Here is a 25735-nt window from a genome sequence, read left to right as displayed (position 1 = left end):
AAGTGCGCAGGCACAGACGATGTGGAGATGGGTTTGCACTAGGCTCACCCTACGAGCAACGATCAGAAAAGGGCACGACGCTCCTCCACTCCGCAATGCACAAAGGCGCAACGGCAGGGTCCGCAGAGAAGGCTGCGGAGTCAGTTCGCCAACAAACACGGGTTTATTCACCCAAGATACAGCACAGTGCGACAGTCACTTACGAGCAAAGCCTCACTGCAAGAGTGATTGAGTACGCGCGCCCGCTGTGCTAGGGCTAACCGGGTGGCGGTCCACCAAGCGCGAGAGCGAGGAGTCACGAGAGCAAAGGCCCCTTGTAACCAACTCGTTGCGGACCTGTGAGCATCTGCCGCGGCGATGAGGCGCTCAGCGGAAGAGAGCTCGGGTAGAGAGGGCGCCCGGGGGCCGCTACTCGGGAGGCCGATGAGGGCGCACCCCGGTGACGTTTGCTCGCGCGGCAACTCAAACCTGGGAGGGAGAAGCACGGTTTGCGCGGGAAATTAGCTCCAGCACGCTAGCCGTCTCTACCATGTTGCCGTTACGGCAGCGGTTTCGGGAGATTAAGCTAAGCACAGCGCGCGAGCGAGGGGATGAGGCATGGGAATGCACCTCAATCTCCACGACGACGAAATGCGATTCAGATGAGACGCTCAATCAACGCAGTCTCAAGCCTCCCTAAGTGTGGTGGCGCCACCTAGATCAGTTGCTTGCAAACGCATTCTTTCACGCACTGTACATTTTACATCAAATTTTTATAAATAGCAATCAGATCTCTCCGAAAAATATATGGAATGAGCTTTACACATCCATACATTTGCAATACATGTAAATGCTTCTTTTTGCATCATATCTTGAATATTTTTAGCCTTACAAAAGTGAGAGGTAGCTACGTGGCAGCGCCTTTGAGCTTGCAATTTTTTTCACCCTCCCGCTTTTCCTCTAGAGTTAGTATAGCAACTCGATTGCAAAAAATTATTTAAAGCAAGCTCGCATAAAATTAGAACCAAAGGAGATAAACAAAAATGGACTGCATGTTCAAAATAAACACACAGCATTACCTATATGTACAAATTTTCAGCACCATATCTCAAGGAATAATTTTTTTAAAGCCCACCTGCCCCTTAACACAAGAAAAAGAAACATGCACACAAGAAAAAATGTAAGGAGGTCAAACGAGAACACTGCACCACACAGCTATCATTTAATCGCATAAGCTTAGCAGGATAATTCTATTTCTCTTGGAAAGCTATTTCCGGCTCATTGAGACAACTTGAGCATGCCTTTCTTATATGATTTGCTTAATTGCACGTCAGTTTGTCTGGGTAGTGCAAAAAAATTTTTATCTGTGCAAATTCTGCAGTGCATCCGAGTGGTGACAAAGCATTGCCACATGCAAGATCGCAGTTAAGAAATTTCTTAGTTGAGGATGACACAATTGCAGTATAGGTTTCAACTAAAACAGGAATAACAGTATTTTTATCCACTACTCAGCTTTAATGTTCTATCCGACGCAGTGAGTGACAAAAAAAAAAAAAAAGGAGAAGCAGTGTGTGTCATATACATTTCCGACGTCAGTCACCGACATGAAAAGCACTCCAGGCTGTTATTGTGCCTCTTCTCGCACGCACATGCAAAACTTGGCGAATGTGTAAAAGCAATTATGCGCACAATACATCTGAAAGTTATAAATGGCTAGAGTGAATCAGGTGAACGAACTCCCGGCACACAAAGCGCACCCTAAGACAGACATCATGTTTCATTGCAATTTTGTGCAGCTCCTCGCCCCGCCCCTCACACTGCCCCTTCTCGCCACCATAGTTTTATGAAGGTTGCTGCCGGTTTATTTTGTGCTCAACTAGGATCCTGAGTGGTATTACTGGCCAATAATTTTCAGAGATACGTACTATCACTTTCACAAGATTTCGCACTACTTGGCATAGGATGCATCGGGGTAAAGCTTGCTATCTGCGCACAGGGCCAGGAACACTGTCAGACGCACACTTCAACAAGTCTGATGCAAAATGATAGTAGTGTCAGTGTACTAGAACACAGTTCCACCTCAATATAACGAAGTCCGTAAAATCTGCAATTTCCTTCATTATATTGAAATTCAATCTTTTACACAAATAAGTACAGTCACTGATGAATTTTTCTTACACGGAAGGGGATGCAAACCTTTCGGAATTATCGGGCAATCAGAAAAAGAAAATTTATATGCAAGAAAAAGAATCATTTTTTTTTAGTTGAGATTCGGTGACGAAAGATACGGTTTCATGCCACATTGAAGATATCTTCACTAAGGCAGTGCGAAGCGATGCCATCCACACTTTCGTATCCAGTCCGCTCCCACAGCCAATAGTGTCACCCGCAGCGGGACGATGCTATCATGAAAAGTGCCGGCAATGGGGAGCGAATGCTTCAACTGGCTCTCGCTCCAACACGCCTCCAAAACTCGTTACCACCAGCACTAAACACGCGGGAAGGCCGCGCACAATGCCACGCCATCGCAGCTCGCCCACAAGTGGCTAATTATACCTCTAAAGCAGGGCACGCGGACAGCCACGTGCAGCCGCTGCCGCGCTAGAAAAGGAGATGCACGCCAACCTGCCCCCGACTCCCCCCCTCATCCTCGCTTGATCGCGACCTTGCTCACGAGGGATGACTGCGTTCATCAAGCCATTATCTTTCTCGGCTCTTCCCCACACAGTTTCACTCGCAACTAAAGCATATAGTGTGCATGGTGTGATAGCATCTTATTGCGCTTGGACTTTATACAGAACATGATGCTGCTCAGCTTTTGCACAGTGCGCAATTTGAGAGGTGTATTCGCAAGCAGCTTCAAGTAATTCAATCAACTGACCATCTGCATCCGAGGAAGTTTCCATTTATTGTCTCTGTATTTTTTCGCGGCAGCAGCGAAATTTCGTTATATTGAAATCATCTATAAACACAGTTCATTATCATCATCATCAGCCTATTTTTATGTCCACTGCAGGGCAAAGGCCCCTCCCAGCGATCTCCAATTATCCCTGTCTTGCACTAACTGATTCCAACATGCGCCTGCAAGTTTCCTCATTTCATCACCCCATATAATTTTCTGCCGTCCTCAACTGCACTTCCCTTGGCACATATTCTGCAACTGAAATGGTTGTCTGCCCTATGCATAACATGGCCTGCCCAGCTCCATTTTAAGGTAAAGCTTTCTTTGCCTTTTCCACTGCTGCTGTCGCTGTCTTGCACGTCGCGTCGGGAGGAGGGCGTGCATACACATGACAGGAGCGTGGCAGAGAGGCAAGGCGATGTGACAAAAACGTTTGGACATTCACACCACGTCGCATGTGCACAATGCCCTCAGGAGTTCCCTGGGCATCACCACAATACTCTCTTGCCAGCTGTAATTATCCGTGACCCCTCCGCAAAAGCATTGCAAGGACTGCAGTGGTTACCTTTATACTAATGTGAAACAGCCGAGAGGGGAGGTAGATAGAAAGAATGGTAGCGAGGAGGTAGGGAGCGGAGGCATAGAATGGGTAGAACCGACGCAGCCACGAAATGAGTGAATGACAGTCTTGCCACTCTTGACTCACAGTTCCCATACATGGGGGGAGGGGGTGAGATAGGGAAACGCTACTACTAGACACTACAGTGGTTGTGGACAAACTGGATAAATTTGGATTCAACATACGGTACAGTGCGTTTCTGCTATTGCTGAAATATAAACACCATGCAAATTCATCAACGGACAAGTACAGATGCAAGGCCGCATTAAAGCATCGTAGCGTCTAGGTGACACTACGGAAGCATTTGCACATCAAATCAACACTTCTGTGCACGCCCCGGTAGCTTTGCGGTTAATGGCATTGCTCGAGAGCCTGATGACGGCAGCTACGTTTCGACGGGGGCGAAATACAAAAACGGCCTGCGTACTTAGACTGAGGTGCACGTTAAAGAACCCCAGGGGGGTCAAATTAATCCGGAGCCTGCCACTACGGCGTGCCTCATAATCCGATTGTGATTTTGGCACATACCGCCACATAATTCAATTAAAGTTTAAAACTTCTGCTACGATGCAATGTGCCATGTGGGGCAATGAAAATGCTCAACCCTCTCGGATGCTCTGAACAATGGCGTACAACAACACCTCAAACACACACGTCTCGCTGTGTGTTTTGTGTACTATGCAGACAAACAGCTTTGGTGCATGCAAGGTAACGGTTAACATAAACTCACCCCTCTCGTATTGGACTAAACACTCAACAAATTAAACGTTCACTGTCAACATCACCCCTAATTATCGTCAATCAATGCAAACAGCACAGAAAGCTTCACTTACATCGATTCCCACAGTGCTTGGGATACATAATTTATTTTCTCCTAATGTCAACTAGAACATCGGCTATCCCTGTTTGCTCTCCTGATCCACACTGCTCTCTTCCCGTCTGTTAGCACAACACCTAACATTGTTTTGTTCTGTTCTGTTACTCTTTGCACGGTCCTTAACCTCCTCTTGAGCTTCTTTGTTAACCTCCAAGTTTCTGCCCCATTTGTTAGCACTGGCAGAGTGCTATCATATGGGGCATATTGGGTACACTATTGGGCATATTGTAGACTTTTCTTTTCGACGGCAGTGGTAAGCTCCCAGTAAGGATTTGGTAATGCTTTCCGTATGCACTTCATCCCATTTTTATTCTTCTGTAAGTTTCCTTCTCATTTCTCAATTACCTTCGTCCCCTGTAATTGACCTAGATATAAGTACTCTTGCATAGACTATAGAGCATGGGTTCTCAAAGTGGGTTCCGCAGGCCCCTGCTTGGGGTTCCACGAGCCACTGATAAATTTTCCGTGGTCCCGCGCTCGCCAATTAAGTGGCTAAAACGGCGAAGAAGAGGTGTGCTCGATCCACAGAACTTCCATTACCCATGCTCGAGTGTCAAAAAGCACATCACAGCGCGTAACGGCAGTGTGTGAACTGCGCAATAAATCCGGAAGCAGCTTGTAGTCACCCAACCTTCAAAAACGGGCAGCACGCCTAAGCTTTCGCACTTGAATCTCGGAAGCCGTAACTTACCAACATGCCTATTTCTCCCGTTTGTAGAAAGGGTAGGTGCCGATAGCGTGCGCACTGACATATACATTGGAGGAATAAAAAAATTAATGTGCGGAGCACCACAAATACGCACTGCGAAATAGCAAGAACGGCACTAGCGTCCAAAAACGAAGCGGCGCAGTCCGCATCGCCATGGTCCTCAGCGGCAATCGTACGCGATACGTGACTGACAGCAACGCCGGAATGCTTTGTGCTTATTTGTTCCCACAAAGCTCTTATTGCTGCGTTAATCGGTGGCTAGCCGAGTGCTTCCATAAGTGCGTAGTCGCCATCTGTGATCGCGTCGATAGCCACCACAGTTTCGTCCGCAGCGGTTGCGACAAACAGTAGTTTCGTTTTGACTTGGTGCGCGCGTCGGTTGTGTGCCTTCATAATTGCGTAGTCGCCATCCATGGTCGTGTCGATAGCGACTGTGGATTCGTCCATACTTGTTGCAGCAAATGGTAGTTTCGTTTTGACTTGGTGTGTGCGTCGGCCACCTGCCTTCTGAACCGCAAGGTCGCCGTCCATGATCGCGTCGAGAACGGCCGAAGTTTCGTCAGCAGTGGTTGCAGCAAGCAGTAGTTGCGCTTTGACTCAGTGCAAAAATGTCAAAGATTAAGAGCACCGGCTACATTGCGATGGATGGACGATTTGTTGGCGACCAGCGCCCTAGCGAAAAAATAACCGGATGTGCGTGCGGTAGTAAAAAGCGTGTCTGCAGATGAAGACACGCGCCACGGCCGCGCTGCGAAGGATCGAGGCCTTCGCCGCTGCTAGCCCCCCCCCCCTTAATCAGTCATCAGATGACAAGAATTTCAGCTTCCTCACTGCTTTTGTGCAAAATAGAAACAAGATTTGCTGATGCATTGAGTAAATAAAAGCGTGTTGACGTAGTAAGCATTCATTTATTGTTTTCTGGATACTCTGGATAATTCGACATTAGTTTAATTAGGACATTTTAATTCGGGTTACTCGGGGGGGGGGGGGGGGGGTGTTCCTTGGCACTTCATGGAGCTTAGCAGGGTTCCCCAGAACGAACATGCTTGAGAACCCCTGCTCTAGAGGCTGACTGGCGACCATAAATTCTTGTTCGCTTGCCAGGCTATTGAACATTACCTTTGTCAACCCTACTCTTACACTTTCTCGGTTAAGGTCCTCAATCATTTGTGGTAATTCATCCCCACTGTTGCTGAAAAATGTCATCTGCAAACCAGAAGATGACATTGCCTGTGCAATTTGGGTTCGTGACAATGTTGCATTGCACAGTTTTCTAAAAAAAGTAGACCTCAGGTAGAAACCTAAGCCTGGTGGTAGTAGTATTCGTGTAACAGTAGTTCAGGTGGTAGGAACAGGCAAATGAAGTTTTAACTATGATGTGCAGTTTATAAAAAAGCTGCTCCGTTACAAGCAGTCCGAATTAACAAAAGAGAATCCTTATTTCTGTGTGGGGAGTGCATAACCTCCACACCTTGTTACCTTAAATCACGATGTACTGAACTCCAGCAGACCTGCACAGATGTCCCTTGCCCAGCACGCCTGGTCTAGTTCGATTGTTTTGCTCCTAGGGGCAGAACGTACGGATAGAGTGGCACTAGTTATAACCTGTTCACTGTTGTCTGCTTCCGCGATCTGTTCCAACATCGTGCTGCCATTTCGGCAGGCACAAAGCGCTTGTATTGGTGATGAATGAATAAACTCACAAATATAAAAATAAAACTAAATTTGCTAATGTTTTGCATTTGAATAGTGAGATTAGAGGAGGAGGAGCGCTGCAAGAAAGGCAAACAACTAGTACAGGTGGAAGCTGCAATGCTAGACAGCATAACATTCCCTTTCCTTGCCTCCGTAAGAGACTGAAAAAACTTTTAAAATATTCATAGTATAAACTAGCTTTCTTGCGTTGATTACAGATAGCCTAATGTCAGAGATGACATTAGGATTTACTGCTGTGTGATGTAATGAAAGGCAGTGGATCTGGTAAAAGCTTTCACAAGTAATTCCTGCGCCCTATGTGCAAGAAATTGGTCGAGTCTGTTTCAAGGAAAGGTGAGCATACATGTTTTTAAACACTGTTTGATGTCTAGGTGAGTTGAAAGATTGCACAAGGTATCCCAGTGCTTTAAAACGTGCTGCACTGCAGGTCACGGAACTCTTGAAAAACTGTAAAGCTTCTGCGTGGTACGGTGGCAGCATAATGGTGGTGCGAAAGGTGCATACGCATACAGTGAAGCTGCATGCGTAATTCTCTTTTTGAACTCACACGACACACTCACGGGTAACTTTTGAGAGTTAAAATGAGTCGTAATAGTTCTGTCCTCGAACGTTACTGTGGTTTCCAGAAAGCGTAGAAGCGAACTTTACAATTTAAACAATGCAACTGTTGTGGACTTTACAAGCTCTATAAATGCTGTGACTTAATGTGCAAGAGCTGTGCAGTTTGTTACTGCGTGAAAAAGGCAATAGGAGTGGCTAATTAACGCCATTTTATAGCTTTACACACCAACATTTTTCAGGTTCGGGCAGTCAACTTTTGGAGCCAAGTGACCGATCAAAGCCTTGTGACATCAGTGTCGTTGTATTCGCAAAAATCAACTATGCACGTACTTCATCACAAAACAACAGCCGCCTTTCTAATTACAAGGCCGCCCTAGCCAACCGTATAGAGTAGCAGATGAACAGGTCATAAAAGCGACACCAATGCCCAACGGTTGAACGAGAGTGGCCACAGCCGACTCCCATAGAAGTCTGTTATCTATACAGGTCTGGAGTTCCAGTAGGTCATGCCTTAAATACCATAAAGACAGTTCATTTACCCTTTGCTTCAGCTATTTACTGCTGGACAGCAAACTCTGACACATGATCTGTTATGCTGAAATATCATTTCTACGTTAGTTTTCTTAGAACTTCAAACACATCGAATGTGGATGCACATTCAATTAAGGGGCATGTTATCAGCAGTGTGTTCCCCTGTTTTTTCTGTGCCTTGTTTAATTGCACCTACCAGATAATTTAATCCATTTCGTTGGCTCCATAAGGGTTGAATAATAGAAGTCGGCTGTATAGTCAGGTGTAGGCATTGAACAAGGACAAAGTGCCAAACCCTGCATCAATCTCTTTTATGTGGTGTTTTACGGAGCCTTAGACTGATTAAGAGCAGATGAAAAAGTCCGAAGCATGCTCTACCTTGGGAACATTTTGTACTATTCTAACAGCGTTGCAGTCAGGTCAAAGTGCCCAGCATGCATTCAGCTATGAGACAAAGAGAAAGCAGGGCCACTATCTTGTACGCATTCGAAAAACCGACCTTCGGTTTTGCCTCATGTGATTGGCCTAGGTCACGATATCGGAGTGGCCTGGACAATCGCGAGACGAAACCACACGTCAGCTTTTCAAATGCGTACGAGATAGCGGCCCAGATCTCACATGCTGTTTAGCACTGTGGTTACGACACTCAGAGTTACAAGAGCCACTGCTGCTTTTGTTAGGTTTCTATTTTTCCCCCTGAGCGTACCTTTTCTTCTTCTGTGCCCATCTCCTGGTGCACATGTTTTATGGATATCCTAGTTATCTCAATGAACTGTTTTTCTTTACAGCTAGCATTTAATGCACCTGACACAATGGCGAAAGTGAGAGGTTCAACACAAATGGTGATTTTGAGGAGCCATCCAAATGATGTTTCGGCCACAGAGTTTAGCTGGCAGCCGAGAACAGAACTCGTCTCCGCTGAAGTGCCTATATGTTACGAGCATATACCAAGCATCTGTCCCATTACCACATACTACCACAGGTTGGCAAAATACTCACTCAGACTGACTCACAATTTATATTTTTTTGCTTAGGGCTCACTCACACTCAGACTTACCAAAATTCTACTCAGCCGGGTTCACTCAGACTAACCACAATTTTAATCAGGTGGGTTCACTCAGACTCACGGTTCAGTCCAACTATGAGTTTGTTTGCCGACCTATTCACACAACGCATTCTCCAACTCGTAATCTGCTAGTGGGGCATGCTGAGTGAAGAAGTAATGTTATTTGAAGAGCAAATCTTTTGACAGCCTATATGTGGGAATCGTTTAACTCACAACCCGCTAAATTCCCCCCCCCCCCTCCCCGTCTGTGGGGGAGGGTTTCTGTTAAGGTTCAGTTCGGCACCCTAGTACCTGCTCAAGAAAATCTTATTTATGTTCAGTTTGTATTGAACAGTCATGTACAACACGACTAAATGTACAAAGGCACTGCAGCTTCAAAGCATTGGCCAGCAGCAAGAACCATCTGGCGTGTCAATGGAGCATGAACTCACATAAATCTGGGAGTAGCCAGCAAGCGGAATCCACCTCTTTGGTTTGGGAAGACATCCTCAAGGAAGTAATAAATATGGCCAACAATGACACCTGTAATAAACAAAGAGTCAGTGCGCTACAGCTGTGCAGTGTCACACCATGCTATGCATAGGTCCACATTAAACCTATGGATCAAGAAATCGCTGCACAATTTGATCCCAGCACAGCAGCTGGTTTAAGAGAAGCCACAGCCAGCAGCCATTTAGGTCCCACTTCTCCACAATTCTTGAAGCCATTTTTATTCTGAAGCCAAGTCCTGGTAGTGGCAGCAGCACGATCCAGTAGAAAAGCATGCCTTGCCACCACCAGTGAACTTCCACATCCTTGTCAGAAACCCACGCATTCAACAATGTGGTGACAGCACGTAAAAATTGTACTTTCCCTTGGACACAATGACCTCATTGAAGCACTCTGGTGATGCAGACGGCAAGAGCCAAAATTTCCACTAGTTTTAGGCCCGACTTAAAGCAGACCTCACTCTAGAGTTCTCTTGTGTTTGTTGCCTATGGCTGCTTTGCTGAGTACAAGCACCTTATTCAATGAAGGCTACATAGTGTAAACTTCTTTCTTTTGAACTCATCATCACTCAACTACAAAAACTCATGTCCAAGAAAGAGCATAAGAGGTCGTTAAAGGGCAACTCCAGTGATTTTTTGAGGTCAACTCCGGCAATTTCTTAAGGTCAACGAATGTCTATGCAATTCATTGGGTGCGTTCCTCTGCACATTTCCGGAATTTCTTCAAAACAGATGGCTTGAGAGTTACACAAACCTATTTTACAAATTAATTTCATTAATTGTCTCAAACCTTGCATCCTCCCCAGCTACTGGCTACAATCTGTTATGACGTAAATGTCACATACGCAGAGCATTTTGGGAATGAATGGCAGACGACAGCATTGAGGTGTCGACGATCGTGAGCAAGTGTTGCTGTCATGAGAAGTTCTGTGTTTACGGGCAAGTGGTGCGGCACTGTGGCTGCATCAACTGCAGCCCTTGCCACCCACACACACAGTTTGAGCTGATGTCGATCACGCTTGACCGACGTTAGGCCTTCCAACTTTCACAGTCACCAAGTTTGTGCGTCTGCTACCAAGGTACCTGACCTGAAGCGTAAAGGGGCCCTGCAACACACTTTGAATACTGTAAAAAAATGTTGCTGATCTGTTAACGAGGCTCCTGTGAACATGTGAGCCAAATATCATTATTGCACTGCATGGAGCAGGGAATTGACAATCTCGTGTCAAAAGCAGTGAAAATTCGCTTGCTTTTCATCATGCAGCGTCATCGCAAGCAGCTGGACTCACAAACCTATTGGCTGATTTCGTGATTGCGACAGCATTCTCACTAATTGCTCATTTGAGTTAAATAAATGAAAAATATATATGTCTGTGATCTCAAAAAGGCAGTAATCTTTGCACTGTTGGTCTAAACACAACAGCGGCACGTGGCCTCCGAGATGAAAAGCATAGCGCAGATGGCGCGGCCACAAGCCGCCGAGACCTTTCTGCGAGGCCATTGCTCCCTTGTGCCCCCTTGTGTAGCTTCCAGCACACTAGTGGAGTTAGAGAGGGTCATCATCAGCCTAAATGTATGTCCACTGCAGGACAAAGGCCTCTATCTCCAATTAGCCCTGTCTTTGCTAGCCGATTGTATCCATTCTGTAACTGTTATGGTCCACCGGTTGTATATCGTATTACGTGGCCTGCCCAGCCCCATTTCTTTCTATTAATGTCAGATAGAATATCGGCTATTCCTGTTTGCTCTCTGATCCTTCGCTTGTGCTTGAAGGATTCGAAAAATGTTTGCGGCAGGAGATTCATGAGGTAACGTAATTTAATAGTGATGTTGCGGGCCCTTTAAGCCATTAGGATGAGGAAAAACGCTTTTACAGTTCAGATTTGACCATACACATTTGAAATAAGCCATCCGTTTCTTCTATACAGTGCACACAATAAAGCGAGAAGCAATGACATGGAGCACAATCAACATCGATATGCTGCTGTTTTCGAAGGCTGCCGGCGCTTCTCTAAATTAAATGTGACTACATACATGGGTGTAGAGTAATACCCCGTTAACTCGAAGTCGTAAAAACTGGAAAAAATTTAGCAATAAGTGAAGTTTTGAGATAGGCAAATTCACAAAAATATAAGCATAACCACCCCGTAAAGCCAACATGCCTTTCCAATATGACGCCAGTAACCGCCGACTTCCTCACAAAAAAAGCACAATGTACCAGGAGCGGTACCTTTAGTAGATCATTTTTGCGATATTATGTGCGACCCAGCAACCGACACGTCGGTCATATATAAGCAACGGCGAACCTCGCACATATAAGCGCAAACGCAGGTGCATGTTGACACCGTGTTCAAAACCGAGTCACACTAAAAATCTCGCGAACGTGCTCGGTTCCCTGGAGTTCTCACCCGACGATAACCTCCACAGAGCATCGTTCTGACCACTGACAAAGTTCGAAAATTAATTGCACCGGATAAGCCATCGCTACAAAATCGCGGCTCTTAAAAGAAGGGGTAGGGGGTGGGTACATGCCGAACATTTACCACAGGTTCAACACGGTTCCAATAATTCAGGTCGATGCAGTTGATTCTCTAGCCATTTACTTTCCACAAAAGAAACTTGTAATGCTGGTCTGCTTGGTGGCTGCACTCGGTGCGAGAAAAGCGTTCTCAAGCTGCCCGACCCCCTTCATCAGTTGTTCGTCACCGCCACTGCACTCGACTTTGTTCCTAAGCAGCTGCAACAAGTTCCTTGTCTTGGCTAACGTCGGGAAATCTCGCGGCTCCTCGTTGTCTTGTTCATCCAGTACAAAAAAACGTTTCGGTACTGTCTTTTAATGCAACAGCGTTAAGCGCCCAGTGTCACAGAAAATACGGCGTCGATGTCAGGTGTGCGGCGTCCTCGGCCAAGAAAATCATGCCAAACCACGCCGACCACGCAGGCCCTTCACATGGCGCAGAGGCGCTGGTGAACTAATTGAATTTCTCAAAGTAAAACGCATCAGAAAAATCGCATTTTACGGTGCGCCGAGGCAAAGGTGCAGAAAAGAGAAAGCTGCAGTTGCTGGGAAGCCTGGCAAACAGTCAGGGACCCTTGAATGCTATCGCGTTCCACTCTTAAAGGCGAAGCTTAAGCTTCCTCCAAATTTTTTTTTTTTTCAGCATTTTTGCAGTCTAGGTTTCGAGATATCAGGAGTTCGGAGCAGTGGCGTTTCAAGCTAAGGGGTGAAAAACCTATGGAGTTGACACTTTGCCAGGGAGAAAATTCAACTTATCCGATAATTCGAGAAATCAGAGTTTGAGTTAATGAGAGTTTACTGTACTTGTACGTATGATATGCTGACTCATTATTTAACTTCTGAGAGGCACTGTGTACCTCTTATCCCAAATAGCCAACAAGCGGTGGCCATTTCAATACAGCAGCATAAGCAACTGCCTCGTTCAGCTGCCAACAGTGTCAGTACTGGCATCGGTGATTCCGCAAGAAAACTGCATGTTCTGTAAATGAGTGATCATACGCGCAAAGTCTTTATGCTTATTTATGGAGCACATGGATTGTGGGCATGAAAAAGAGTGCGAAAAATGAGAAGCAGGCAGTATATATACTACGGTCTCCCGCTCGCTATTTTCAAAGGTGTCCGGTTGTCACACCAGCGCGATTCAGAGTGATGCAATGGTGCTTGCATGCATAAAATCTGCATGTTTTGCAATGTTCTGACACTATTTGATGTCACCAATGCATGGCTTGCATTATATTTCAAATGAACAATGGGCAGTCACTGTACCTGCCGAAGTAAACAATTGCACCGGTCGGTGCTTTGGACTGGCAACGTCATTCTTACAGGGAAATTCTGCTCTTTATAAATCGTACAGAGTATGCGAAATACTTTTTTGAGAAGCAGTAAAACATCTAAAATGCAAGCAGCACACATCACATCAGTGGTTTTCATGCTGCAGTGCTGCGCTGGCTGTCGTGGCAGTGGGGTTCAGCGGAATCACAGCTGTTTGACAGCTTCCAAGATGGTGCAACTGACATTGTGCAACGCGGTCATGAATCATCTCAGTCTCCGCTCTTTGCGTCTTTCATTCTCCACGCTGGCGGAACCAGCGCGCCTCGAGCATCTGCCACGGCACAATTTGTGTCGCACAAAAAGGCTCGCTCAACTGCTTGGCCAGGTTTCGGTTTCGTTTGTCGCCCTTTGCTTATTTAAAATAATTTTCGAGTTAGAAAAAAAATTCTACTATCAGACGCATGGCAGGAGGCTCTCGGGAACATAAAATTGCCATTACCCTGACATGGTAAAAAGATCGCCAGAGATGCCCTTCAAGTGCCTTTCAAACTGTCCATGCATTGCCCCGAGTGCAACTGTCGTCCTAATTTTCAAAAAACCCAAACGCTTTTCACTAATCGGAATGAGGACTTGAGACTGCTCGTGGAAGCATGTCTTTCCACTTGAATGATGCACTTGTCAGTCAAGCTTCTGTCACCACAAATTGTCCTTGCATGACAGTGTTCAGTTACAGTAATGTTTCCTTCAGAGGGTGACACTTGGGATATTTTCTGATGATTAGCTTTCCCCGGCGCCCATGAGCAGTTGTCCCTTAACATATTTTCTATGACCTTACATTTCTTCAACAAATTCATTGATGGTCATTCAGCCTCTCCTTGTGTCCACAGTCTAAATTTTTCGCGTTTTTTTTCCAGCCCCGAATTCATACCAAATCACCCAGCTGTCAGTCTTAGCAACATAGGAACAATTACAGGAAAACTGCGTAAATTGATCTTGTACTAAAGCTTGATGGTGCTCTCGAAGTGCACAGAAAAGAATGAGTACGTATGCTGTTCCTCATGCTGCAAGTAGTTTAAAAAAAAAAAAAAAAAAACATCACTTCGTGGAAGCACACTTCAGTAGCAATACGTCATACGTAATACAGTTAAACCTGGATATAACGAAATTGACAAATTCCTGAAAAACTTCGTTATAAAGAGGATTTCGTTATATGCAGGTTGGGAACGAAAATTCGAAAAATAAACGTTTACCGTATTTACTCGATTCTAACGCCCCCTCAATTGTAACGCGCACCCGTTTTCCGTTTTCGTCGAAGCACTCATCCTCGGAATGTCACACCCGGTACCGGATGCATGGTCGCGTGTCGTTTCGCACAAGCGCGAGGCATCGGAAACGAAGAGCGAGCGTCGCGAGCGTCACGATGGCTTCGTGGCGTCGTATAGTGTTACAGTAGAACCTCGCTGTTACGTTCCCGGGGGCTGCGTTTTCCCGGCTGTTACGTCGTTTTCTACCGGTCCCGGCACAGCTCCCTTAGAATTCAATGCATTGGTAACCCCGCTGTTGCGTCGCAACTGTGGGACCGTTCCCGCATCATACATTGCGAACTGCCACCCCGCGCCGGCCCGAGCGGCCATTTTGACTTTTCATGTCGCTTGGCTTGGTGGCTTGACGATGGCATTGGCCGCCCAAAGCGCCGGGGGCGACAACTATGACGTATTTTCGGTTTCCGCCAGCAAAAGTATGGCCCTTGAGATCCGTATTTGCTATATAAAGATGGTGTCCATGACGCGTTGTGGCCCTAAAATTGGTTTTGGCTCATAGATATTCCGTATATAAGGGTACGGCCATGCTAGCGGCAAAAAACGCGCGTGTCATGCAGCGAGCGGCAAGTTTCCGCGCGTCAGCGCCTTGCCGCGAGGCCACCGTGGCACGCGCGTCTCGCCGCGCTTCAGCGCGATAACATCTCCCGCGCTCTCCGAACGGGCGAGCAACACCGCGAGCGCATTGTTTCATGCGAGAGACGACGATCGTCGATTGAAAACCCGGCGCGGACCGGCGGTGTTCCGGTTGTGATGGCTCCGTGACGTCACCCTCGTCGCTCTTGATTGGTTCTTCATCTCGCGGCACGCGGCATTTGCCGCAGAACCCATTTCGCGCGGCACGCCGCAAGACCCCCGATTCCTGCCGCTTTTGCCGCGCGCGGCATGACGCGTTGCCGCGCGTTTCTGACGCGCGTTTTTGCTGCGTGTTTTTGCCGCTAGCGTGGCCGTACCCTAAAGTCCAAGGGCGATAACACAGTCGCCACGCGCCGTATGCTGTATGTGCGAGTGAAAACGTGAGGGGAGCCGACGACCGCGTCTAAATCTCGCGCGCACAAGAAAACCAGGGAGGAAGCGCGCCTTCTTCCGTTGCGCTCGAGGCACCGGCGAGGGAGCGAGGGGGGAGGGATAGCGGGGCGGCGCGCGGTCGCGCAGGCCGTATCTTGAAAGCGATCTGCGTTGGGGCAGAGTCTAGCAGCGTCGGCGGCTCGTAGCTTTCTGCGTGCTGTGTGTTCTCGGCGCTCAGTTTGCGTTGAAGCGATACACAACAGCACGAAGGTCACTTCGCTCGCTTCTCCAGCGGCGCTTCCACACGCCGCCAGCGTTTGACAGCGCGTGTCCGCGCTCATCGAGTCTGATGTGCCACAGCCTGTACCAGCGCGTGGGCAACATCAGCTGGAAAAGGAGAGAGTGCCGGCTTGGGCGGGCTAGGCTAGCTGCAGCAAGCGGCAGGATCACTTTGAATGAAGGGAGGGGGAAAGGTCATGCCCGCGGCGGCAAGATCGCCGGGTCGAGGGATGCAGGGCCGCCTCGCACACGCACGCACGCACACGTGCGCTCGCTTTGCATTCCATCGCGGCGGAGAAGGTGCTTCCGGTTGCTGCTCGCGCAAAAATGACAAAATTTGGGGCGAAATCTCTAGGTGGTCGGAGCGGAAAGTTCGTTATATCGAGGGGGTCTCCCGCTGCCACTTCGTTACGTAGAGGGCTCAAATACATGTGCTTCTATGGAGTAACGGCGGGGAATCGAAAAACTTCGTTATATCCAGGAATTCGTTATATGGAGGTTCGTTATAAGCAGGTTTAACTGTATGCTGTTTATATCACACCCACATCAATTTACATACCTGCATGAACAAAAGTGATCATGTAGCTAGAAATCACTTTTTTATTTCACCACTGGAGAACTATTTTACAGTCACCACTTTCAAAACCACACAAGTACGTATTACTAACATGCCTGCCACTTCTAAGATGACTGCAAGCCCATGTGCATTGACAAATCAGGTTGCACAGTTTAGCAACAAGCGCAAGGCAATTCATGAATGGAAAGCCCACGAGAAATTGACCTGGGGCTGAATTCACAGACTTTCATTATTAAAAGCTGTTTGACAGTGGCCGACCACCTTTATTAGTAATAGTATGTCCAGAATCATGACTGTTTGGCATTTGCTCTGACAAACAGTTCTAGCATAAGTATTTTTTTGTGACTGCAGACCGTGAATCAAAAACCACTATTCTTTTTGATTTCGTTCCGGAGTGAAAGACAGTTTTAGTGCACTGGTTCAGTCATGGCTTGTGCAACATTTCTTTTTTTTTCCGTTCCGCTTCAGTTCAATGCCCTCATCAGCAGATGCGAGTGCCAACCGTGGGCGGTCAAAGATCACCACCGCCAAAAGGTCTGGCCCCCTGTACACATTATATGACGGCATTGCAACCTGCCACATGGCCTGCATGACCCAGGAGGTGCTAGCTGCGAATTCCTACAACCATATCACACTTGTCATGGCCTCCTAGTTGCCGAAGCCTGCCATTTATCTAGTAGGCAAACAGCAAACGCATAGGATAGGCTTACTGCTATTGCAGGAAAGAATGGTCCACGTGTGATCTCAGCATGTGGATGCTTATGTTCAGTCAACTATTGAGGCCGACGGTAGTCTTGCAAAACAGTTTTCAAGAATGGCAGTAAAACAATGTCTACACATTTAGTGCAAATATATAAAACCTTGTCTGAAATGTCACTGCTTTTCACAAAGTCAATTAAGTTCCAAGATACCCCCCACACTTGGAAGGAACAGATTAATCTGCAAGCATTTTTAGCTGTAAATTATTGCCTTCAATATTTGCAAAATAAGAGTTGTGCTTACCATCTAATGAGCAGACATTTTGCTACCTTTCTGTCATGCACCATGTGACACGCTCAAAGGGACAGAGGTGCTGAATGGCACTTTGGAAAATTTTAGGTTTTCTCCCACCCAATCATTTTGAAACTTGCAGGGCTGCTCTAACAAACCCTTCCGTGCCTTGGACGAACTATGCACGTCGACGCTATTTTTCATTTTCTGGCAGTGCCATGGACGAACTGGTCTTGTCTTTGTATTTTGTCAAGCTTTTAGTAAATGGCAGCACACAATCCATGGGCAAACAAGAGGGAGTTTATTCTCGCAGGGTAATTAAAAGAACTTGGCAACTGGAGTCTTCAAGAATGGGGCCACTGTCAGCTCGAGCTTCGTTTGCGGAAAATAAAAGCCGGCAGATCCCACGCCCTGTGGGAATCGATGTTATGCGAAGCAGTGTGCGGGGAGCTTACCAAGTTAACGAAACGACCATGAGAGCACCAAGCCATAGGTGGCTCTTTCGTGATATACATGACACGCATGACACGACATTCATGACATGAGTCCTCAGGAGTCTCTTTAGCTACACCTAAGAGACCTTAAGGTGAAAGCATAGTCATGCTCATGAATGTGACTTCGACCATCAACCTTTAGCCTTTTCCTTCACTTAATACCACATCCGAACCCATTCCATTGGTTTTTGAGTGTTAATCTTTTTTTCGTGGAGTCATTGTCATTTTTGCTGAGTCATGCTATTGACTATGTCTTCTACCACCATCCTTTATTGTTTCATTCAATTAGTACCGACGTCCGAACACATTTCAGTAGTTTTTGAGTGTTTATATTTTTTCGCTGAATCATTGACATTTTTGCTCAGTCATGGTCGTGACTATGACTTCTATCATCATCTTTTAGTGTTTCTTTTACTTAGTGCCCACGTCCGAACCTATTCCTGTGGCTTGGGAGTGTTCATCATTTTTCGCTGAGTCACTGTCACTTTTGCTGAGCCATGCTCATGACTATGACTTCCAGCAGCATCCTTTAGTGTTTCCTTCACTTAGTACACACGTCCTAACCCATTTCTCCGGATCATTGTCATGACTGACATGACACGCTTGTAACATTTCTGTCATGACCTATCACTTATGTTCGTCATACACTCCTGTCATACTATGCCAATTTTGGTGCCTATCAAGTTAACGAAACGATCATGAGAGCACCAAGACGTAGGCGGCTGTTTCATGACCTACATGAACACGCATGTCATACCATTAATGTCATGAGATATCATTTATGTTTGTCATTTACTCTTGACATAGTATGCCAATTGTGGTACATACCAAGTTAACGAAACGACCATGAGAGCACAAAGACGTAGGTGGCTAGATAGATAGATAGATGCTGTCAAAATAGCAAATGTTCGCCAAGAAATGCTTCGCATTTAAAAGTGGATTTCAGCAATGAATCAAGTGATTGCAAAGATGAAGTGTACTGCTCTTGAAGCACCGAGATTCTCAATGCACTCGACTTGTATTCTGGGAGTGGCGCTTATGTCGACATTGACATCACAAGGCAGTGGTGTGAACTCGACGTAAACAAAGCCCCTGCATGCCCATCCTGTTTTTGGCATCACCAGTAAGATGTTTGATGGGGAGGACACTGGTGACCCACTAGAGTTCAAAGAGTATGAACATTTAGTTCTTTTAGTTGTGGGAACCCTCGGGTCCCATGACCGCCGCACGCGCAGCGAACGTCGCGGCAGACACATGTGCGCTAGGGAGAGTTGGGAGAGGGGAAACTTTCCCTCCGGGGGCGGCGCACGGGAATCGCAAGCACTAGCAGCGCCACCGGGTGGGTCACGTGAGATCCCGCGGACATCGCCCGGGTCTCTTTGGTCTCCAGCAAGCGGCGATGGCGGAAGTCTCCGCCGCAGCTCTCGTATTCCCGCACGTGGTTAGTCAACCGCGTTCTTGCCGCGGCAATCGCCGCAGCCCCCCCCGTATTCCCCAGTTGGTAAGTCGGAAGCCCTTCTTTACCTAGTGTATTATTCTCTTCAAGGGAATCTCCCCCTTATCCCGACATTTTGGCGTTCCCAACGTGGGGCAAGCTCTTGGAAAACGGGACGACAATCGGTTCGGATGCGAGGAAGCCTGAAGGCTTTGTCCGGACCAGCGTTAGGCCTCAACCGAAGGCGTGATTGCTAGCTAGATTGGGCATGTGCTTTCTTGAATGCGAGTTAACGCTGCCCTAGTGTCACCGAACTCGTGTAGACGCTGAGATTTGCAGCGAGTTTTCTTTTAAGAGTACGCCCGAAGCGAGTGAGTGCAGCAGCCGACGCGGTGGTCGATTTTCCTTGAACATATGTAAATAGCCTCCTTTCTGTATCTTTGGCTCTGGGAGCTGGGCGCCGGAAACGCTGGCTAGGACGTCAGCAGGGCGCAGTCCCAGGAGTCTGCTCGGAAGCTGCGTGTTGAGCAGCGAGCGGGGACCACTTAGCTAGGCCTGCATCTCCTCGCGGCGGCTCATTGGAATCCTTTATGGGTCTTTTGTGGCATTGGTATCCGTCATGGACGCGATTAGGCCTAAGGCTCTGCGGAGCTGCCGGTCGCATGTTCGAAGACGACCATGCCGTGACATTTAGCGGGTGCAACCGGATTCGCTAGTTCTACTATACTCGCCGCGCGGAGAAACCTCGTTCGAAATAGAAAGCTTATTTTGTTCAGATGAACTGAATATTTTGCGGGCGGAATAACCGAAATCTCGGGGGACCAGAGAGCGCTTTGTTCATACGAGCATCGCCCACTTTCGCGCTGTATCAGACCGGAAAAATTCGGTCGAAGCGAATAACTTCATTCAAACGAACTGGATTGTTTTTGTTTTTTTCTCGTTGCCGCATAAATCTATGCGGTAGACGGGTGGTTCAGCATCGTGTCAGACGGCCGACGCTGCGGCGGCCTCTACTGCCTTAATTCTAAGTGTTTGTGGAGTGCATTTGAGCGACTTTGCAGAACGAGTGAAGCCGCCTCGACTTGCTATTGCTACCATGGTCCACGTCCCTGCCTGCTGTCTCGGCCCCTCCCTGTTCGCGGCCCGATGCAGCAGCACATGGCAGCCACAATGAGGGAGGCCCACCATCATACACTCCCACGAGGATGCGTCGGTGCGAGGTTCATCGAGCCGGCGCGCGCGCCGCTTCGAGAAAGTCCTGACTCGCTGTTCCCGGGTGGACATTGCGGCGCGCATCTTGAGGGCAAGCCATCTTCAGCCCCCGTCATCGTCAACCACTGTGACGGCTGCCACATGTGGGCGGCCGCCACACAGGACTGTGCTGCCGATCAACGTGAATCGGACATTTCCTGCCGGAGTTTACCATCGCATCTGCCCGGATACTTTGTCAATGCCGTCGTTCCAGCGATTTCTCCGCCGTAGGGCAATATTTAAGGGTGGAGGGATGTGGGAACCCTTGGGTCCCATGACCGCCGCACGCGCAGCGAACGTCGCGGCAGACGCATGCGCGCTAGGGAGAGTTGGGAGAGGGGAAACTTTCCCTCCGCGGGCTGCGCACAGGAATCGCAAGCGCTAGCAGCGCCACCGGGTGGGTCACATGAGATCCCGCGGACATCGCCCGGGTCGTCTCTTTGGTCTCCAGCAAGCGGCAATGGCGGAAGTCTCCGCCGCCGCTCTCGTATTCCCGCACGTGGTTAGTCAACCGCGTTCTTGCCGCGGCAATCGCCGCGGCCCCCCCGTATTCCCCAGTTGGTAAGTCGGAAGCCATTCTTTACCTAGTGTATTATTCTCTTCGAGGGAACGCCCCCCTTATCCCGACATAGTGCATTAGCATTCTTTGAACACTTACTGTGGGCTATGCGCATGTCTGCATCTATGTATGTTTGTATCCAACCATTTTCCTGCCTACCTGGGTCACTCTCTGGGTGAACGTGTAGCGCATTGCTGCTGTGCCGAGGGATGGAAACCAACCATCCAATTAACTTGGCTTACTGAGTATGTGCCCATACATACACGCCTCTCTTCAACAAAGCTCTTTCACACCGACATGGGTCATCGAAGATGTGAGACTGGGTAGGCACCTCTGTTCAAGAAAACTCTTTGATGCCAACTTGGAATGAATGTCTTTGACGCCAATTGGGTAACTAGGTGTTTGCCACTGGGAATGTGCCACTCTACAATTTATCCGATTCTGAGCGGAATTGAACACATGTGACAAGCGTTCCTCGAGGACAGCAACCCGACGCATTACCAGGATGTGCTGCAATTGCGCTGGGCATGTGCTGCTTATTTAAAGAGCATCTTTCACGCAAACGAGCTGCGCCATAAATGATGTGTGCCACTCTCCAATGAACCTCTCGCCAACTTGGGTCACTGGGTGTGCGGCAAGCGAGGGAACAATTCTCGGAAGGCACCGGAGTGCCCCGCTTTTCGTCATGGAGGCGACGTCTCGGCACTTGATGGCGCAACGTGTCCAGAAAGAAGTGCGAGAAAGAATCCCGGTTACTGCACGAAGCATTTCTCGGCGTTTTCCAAGTCCATGCGCAGGCTTTGCAGCGGTGCCGTTAGATAGCGCCAAGTGTTCTTAAGAACGTGCAAAAAAAGAGTTCCACTGCAGTAGACGCCTCATACGTAACTCGCTTTGAACGGTGGCAATATGTTGTGTCGCTACATTGATTCAACGCTAACGCATTACTGTCAATAGTCATCGTGAGATGGGGTCTGCCGCAACTTTTTTCATCAGTGAAACCTCGTTACTGCGAATACCACATTAACAAACTTCTCAGATCAACGAACATTTCATTAATCCCCTGCTGACTGCTTATCGTTTCAATGTAAAGATATTTCAGTACTACGAACTTCAGAATACCCAACTTTTCAGAATAACGATCGTTATTCAGTTTCCGTGTCATGTAAATGCCTCAGTACTTTGAACTAATATTCTGAAATCCGGGGATTCTTAGATTTTTGTGCATCCTTTACGGCAGTCAGAATAATAGACTAGGTTAGAACAGCTAAGCTAGGACAAGGCGCAAAAAAATCATGAGCCATTCCACTCTGTGAAGGTGGATGACCAGCGAAGCTGTTTAGCGCACGACACAAAGGTTACCCAGATTTTTGAACAAAGGTACGAACACATTTTCATTGGTGGTGTTTGCCGCCTGCCGGAAACGATTGCATTCTCGTCTCTGCTCCTGCCATCGTTCTTCGTAGGTGCGTTGCTCCACGGGAGTCCGGACTATATGTGGCCTCCCCATTACGACAACAGAAGAGAAGTTAAATTCAAAATGGAGAACGGCAACTTGTTTTTCTGCTTTTTTTTATGTACATTCGCGTGGACGACGGGACCAGCACCCCGAGGAGCTGGAGGAAACTAGAGAGGCATGACATTTCAACGGCACTGCCACCACGAGAGAGTGGAAGGAAACTAGATACGCAAGCACTTGGAATGAGGGCGGTGCGAACATAGACATGGCCGACGCTGGTCGCACGGCGGCAAATTTTTGAGAAACCTTTATTATCTACCTGAGATTTTACAGATCTTGAAAACGGAACCTATTGATAACTAATCTACTCAAAATGCATATGGAAGTGATGAGACGTAAAAGCTTTTGCATAGAATCAAACGATCTTGCATCAAATTCGGGATCTGAGTTTTTGTTGTAGCAGACCAAAAATGGACGGAACCCTAGCCATAAACATGTACAAGTGGGTGGCGCAGCGCATCGGTTTGGAAAAACCGTGACGGAGGAAAAAAAACGCCATATGAAGTTTTTTTTTTTCTTTATCTCTCTCTCTATTGCAGAGGTGACAACGCAGCAGGTTTTGATAGCGCATGCTTCGCCCAAACAAGTGTCGCCTAGCAACGGAGGCACGTCTCTTCCTTCTTTCTGCGCCCACCTCTTTTTTCTTTTGCGCTGCTTTCTGCAGCCGTACCAGCTAAGCGCGTGAAGAAATGCAACCTCCGTGCTCACGGGGATGCCACACAGTCGCACCTTCCGGACAATGTTGTTTACACACGCTTGCACTTTGGAATAGTTCAGGTGTGCGCTTAGAGCGAGACAGCTGCGGTGTCCACGGCACAGAATGTGAAAAGCAAACAAACAAAAAGCAACATTACGCTTTATAGGCGACTGGAGCTTCTTCTTTGTCGGTGGTTTTCCCGGTGTCAGCATCTCTTTTGCGCGCGCCACTCTATATAAGGGGGGGGGGGGGGGCACAATCTATGCATAATCTACAGCGCAGGCCGAAAGCCCACAGCAACATTCTCGTGGATAGCTCATACGATAACAACTGATAAACTGATGGGTTAATGGGCAAAATGGTTCATTTTGGGACTTTCACTATAACGACCTTTAAGAATAACAAACAATTTGCCGCGGTCCCCTGAAGTTCGTTATATTGAGATTTCACTGTATGGCATAGTGCTGTTAAGCTTTGGTTTTGCAATAATGCGTGAGAGTTTGAATAAATAAACATTAAAAAGATTGTCGGCAATGTTTCCTGTAAAAATTTGGTCATTTTTGGTCGAGATAGCAGCGCGGCACGGAAGGGGTTGTTAAAGGGACACAAAAGGTGACGGAGATCAAAATTAAATTCTTATACCTATTGTGGCTCAGCACACCAGCATGGCGTTACGAATTCTAAAATATTTTCACGCGCTTGCGCCATTTTTGAGCAGTAAATGTTTCTAAAAGATTGCAATGTGTTTTATTACCCTCTAGAGGGAACTACAGCCCTTGCATACTAAATAGCAATTACTATTTAGTCTCCAGCAAATAAAATCCATGATGTCAATATGAGCTAGAGATTGAGACCACCTGTTTTGCATATTTTCCGACTTAATCGTCTCACAAAGAGTTTTGCATAAGTACAGTTTTTTATTACAACTTAATTATTCCTCCTCCATGTCCTTTTAGGATTCAAATAATGCATTATTTGTAGGTGCGGACAACACCAGATTCCACCAAAGCACAATGTGGGTTATACAACCAAAGATACGTATAAGAACTGTGCGATGTAGCGAACTTCATCAATGCCACATTGTGTAAGTCCACAAACAGTGATAATGACAGTCAGTTTTGTACCTGCTATAGTGTCTAATAACATTGCAATATGATTCCCAACACACACACGTAAAACTACGTAGTATGTTTCACAGCCTGTTCTTTTTTCCAACAAGTAAACTGCCTCACATCATCTCATCACAGAGAAAGCAACACCAGTATGTGCACCAGAAAGCATTGTATTGTTGACAAATATGTGCCTCCTCCTATTTGGTTGCACCAAACCAGTGGAGTGCAGAGGTGATGTAGTATGGGTTGAGGCCTCACCTACGATGTCGACGATCACCGAGTTGCCCAGAATGAGTGAGAAGCCCAGCAGCACCCACGGCAGGTACGGTGCCTGAAAGTTTATGAGCCCAAAGAAGTTGAGCCGGAAGTACGGATTCCGCCGGCTCCAAATGTACACTAGCATTGTGGTGAAGGCGTGCCCCAGGAACAGCTGGTTGACAAACATCCCTATCACCTGCAGTGGCACTAAGGAATGCTTAACCACTTGGTTGCACCTTTCTCACTTTCATGTGTTTAAGGTCATGTTTCCGAGCAACGGTGGTTGCTGTATTAGGTACAGCATATGATTGCAGTAGCAATGATATGGACATTCCAAGCGCATTTCTGCTGTCATCGTCGCCATGAGGTTCTGTATAAAGTCCAAGCGTGATAAAATTGCCGCCATGCACCGTATTCTGTATGTGCGGGTGAAAGCGTGCGAGGGAGAGCATGCGATCGCCGCTCTTATCTCACGCACGCAAGAGAGCGAAGCGGGAAGGAAGCGCGCCATCTTCCACTCGCACGCAACGCTCTGGAGGGAGGGTAGGGAAGGGGGGAGGCCGCGCACTTCCACCCGGGCGGCTGTATCTTGAAAGCCATCTGCGGCGGGGGCAGAGTCCTTCCGCCCTGCACTGTGTTTTCACGGCTTAATTCTCGTTGATAAGAGCGACGGGACGAAGGTCAATTCACTCGCTGCTGCTGCCACGTTTAGTCACTACAGCATTTTGACAGCGAGTTTCAGCGGCCATCGAGCGAGATGCGTTCATGTTTGCTTGTGTGCGCTTGACAGCATACTTGTTAATTTAATTAGCAAGCCTACGTTTACAAGTTTATATAGCAGATAAAACTACTATCGCTACTTTGTATAGCTGACCACTAGTTTGCTATTGCAATCGATGCTTCGCCTTTCGGGCGGAACTGCGACTTCTGATATTTTAGAACAAGTTCTACTTGAGTGCAAATTAATGTCAGGCACTACGCCTCGATGCAGCAAAAAGCATT

General features: G+C 47.4%; 1 protein-coding gene across 2 annotated transcripts in view; it reads right to left on the bottom strand.

Moving 5' to 3' along the window:
• LOC119446864 (derlin-2-like) overlaps positions 1-25735 on the bottom strand; it is a 61223-nt gene that overhangs the window by 22337 nt on the left and 13151 nt on the right. For both annotated transcript variants that reach the window (XM_037711439.2, XM_037711440.2), the window contains exons 4-5: positions 24734-24929; positions 9392-9482 (exon numbers count right to left, since the gene is read on the bottom strand). In XM_037711439.2, the coding sequence (XP_037567367.1) occupies positions 9392-9482; positions 24734-24929 (287 nt within the window). The remainder of the gene's footprint in view (positions 1-9391; positions 9483-24733; positions 24930-25735) is intronic.

The sequence above is a fragment of the Dermacentor silvarum genome, chromosome 3, assembly GCF_013339745.2.
Source record: "Dermacentor silvarum isolate Dsil-2018 chromosome 3, BIME_Dsil_1.4, whole genome shotgun sequence".
In the NCBI taxonomy this organism is placed as follows: domain Eukaryota; kingdom Metazoa; phylum Arthropoda; class Arachnida; order Ixodida; family Ixodidae; genus Dermacentor; species Dermacentor silvarum.
This window is presented reverse-complemented; position numbering and strand designations above follow the sequence as displayed.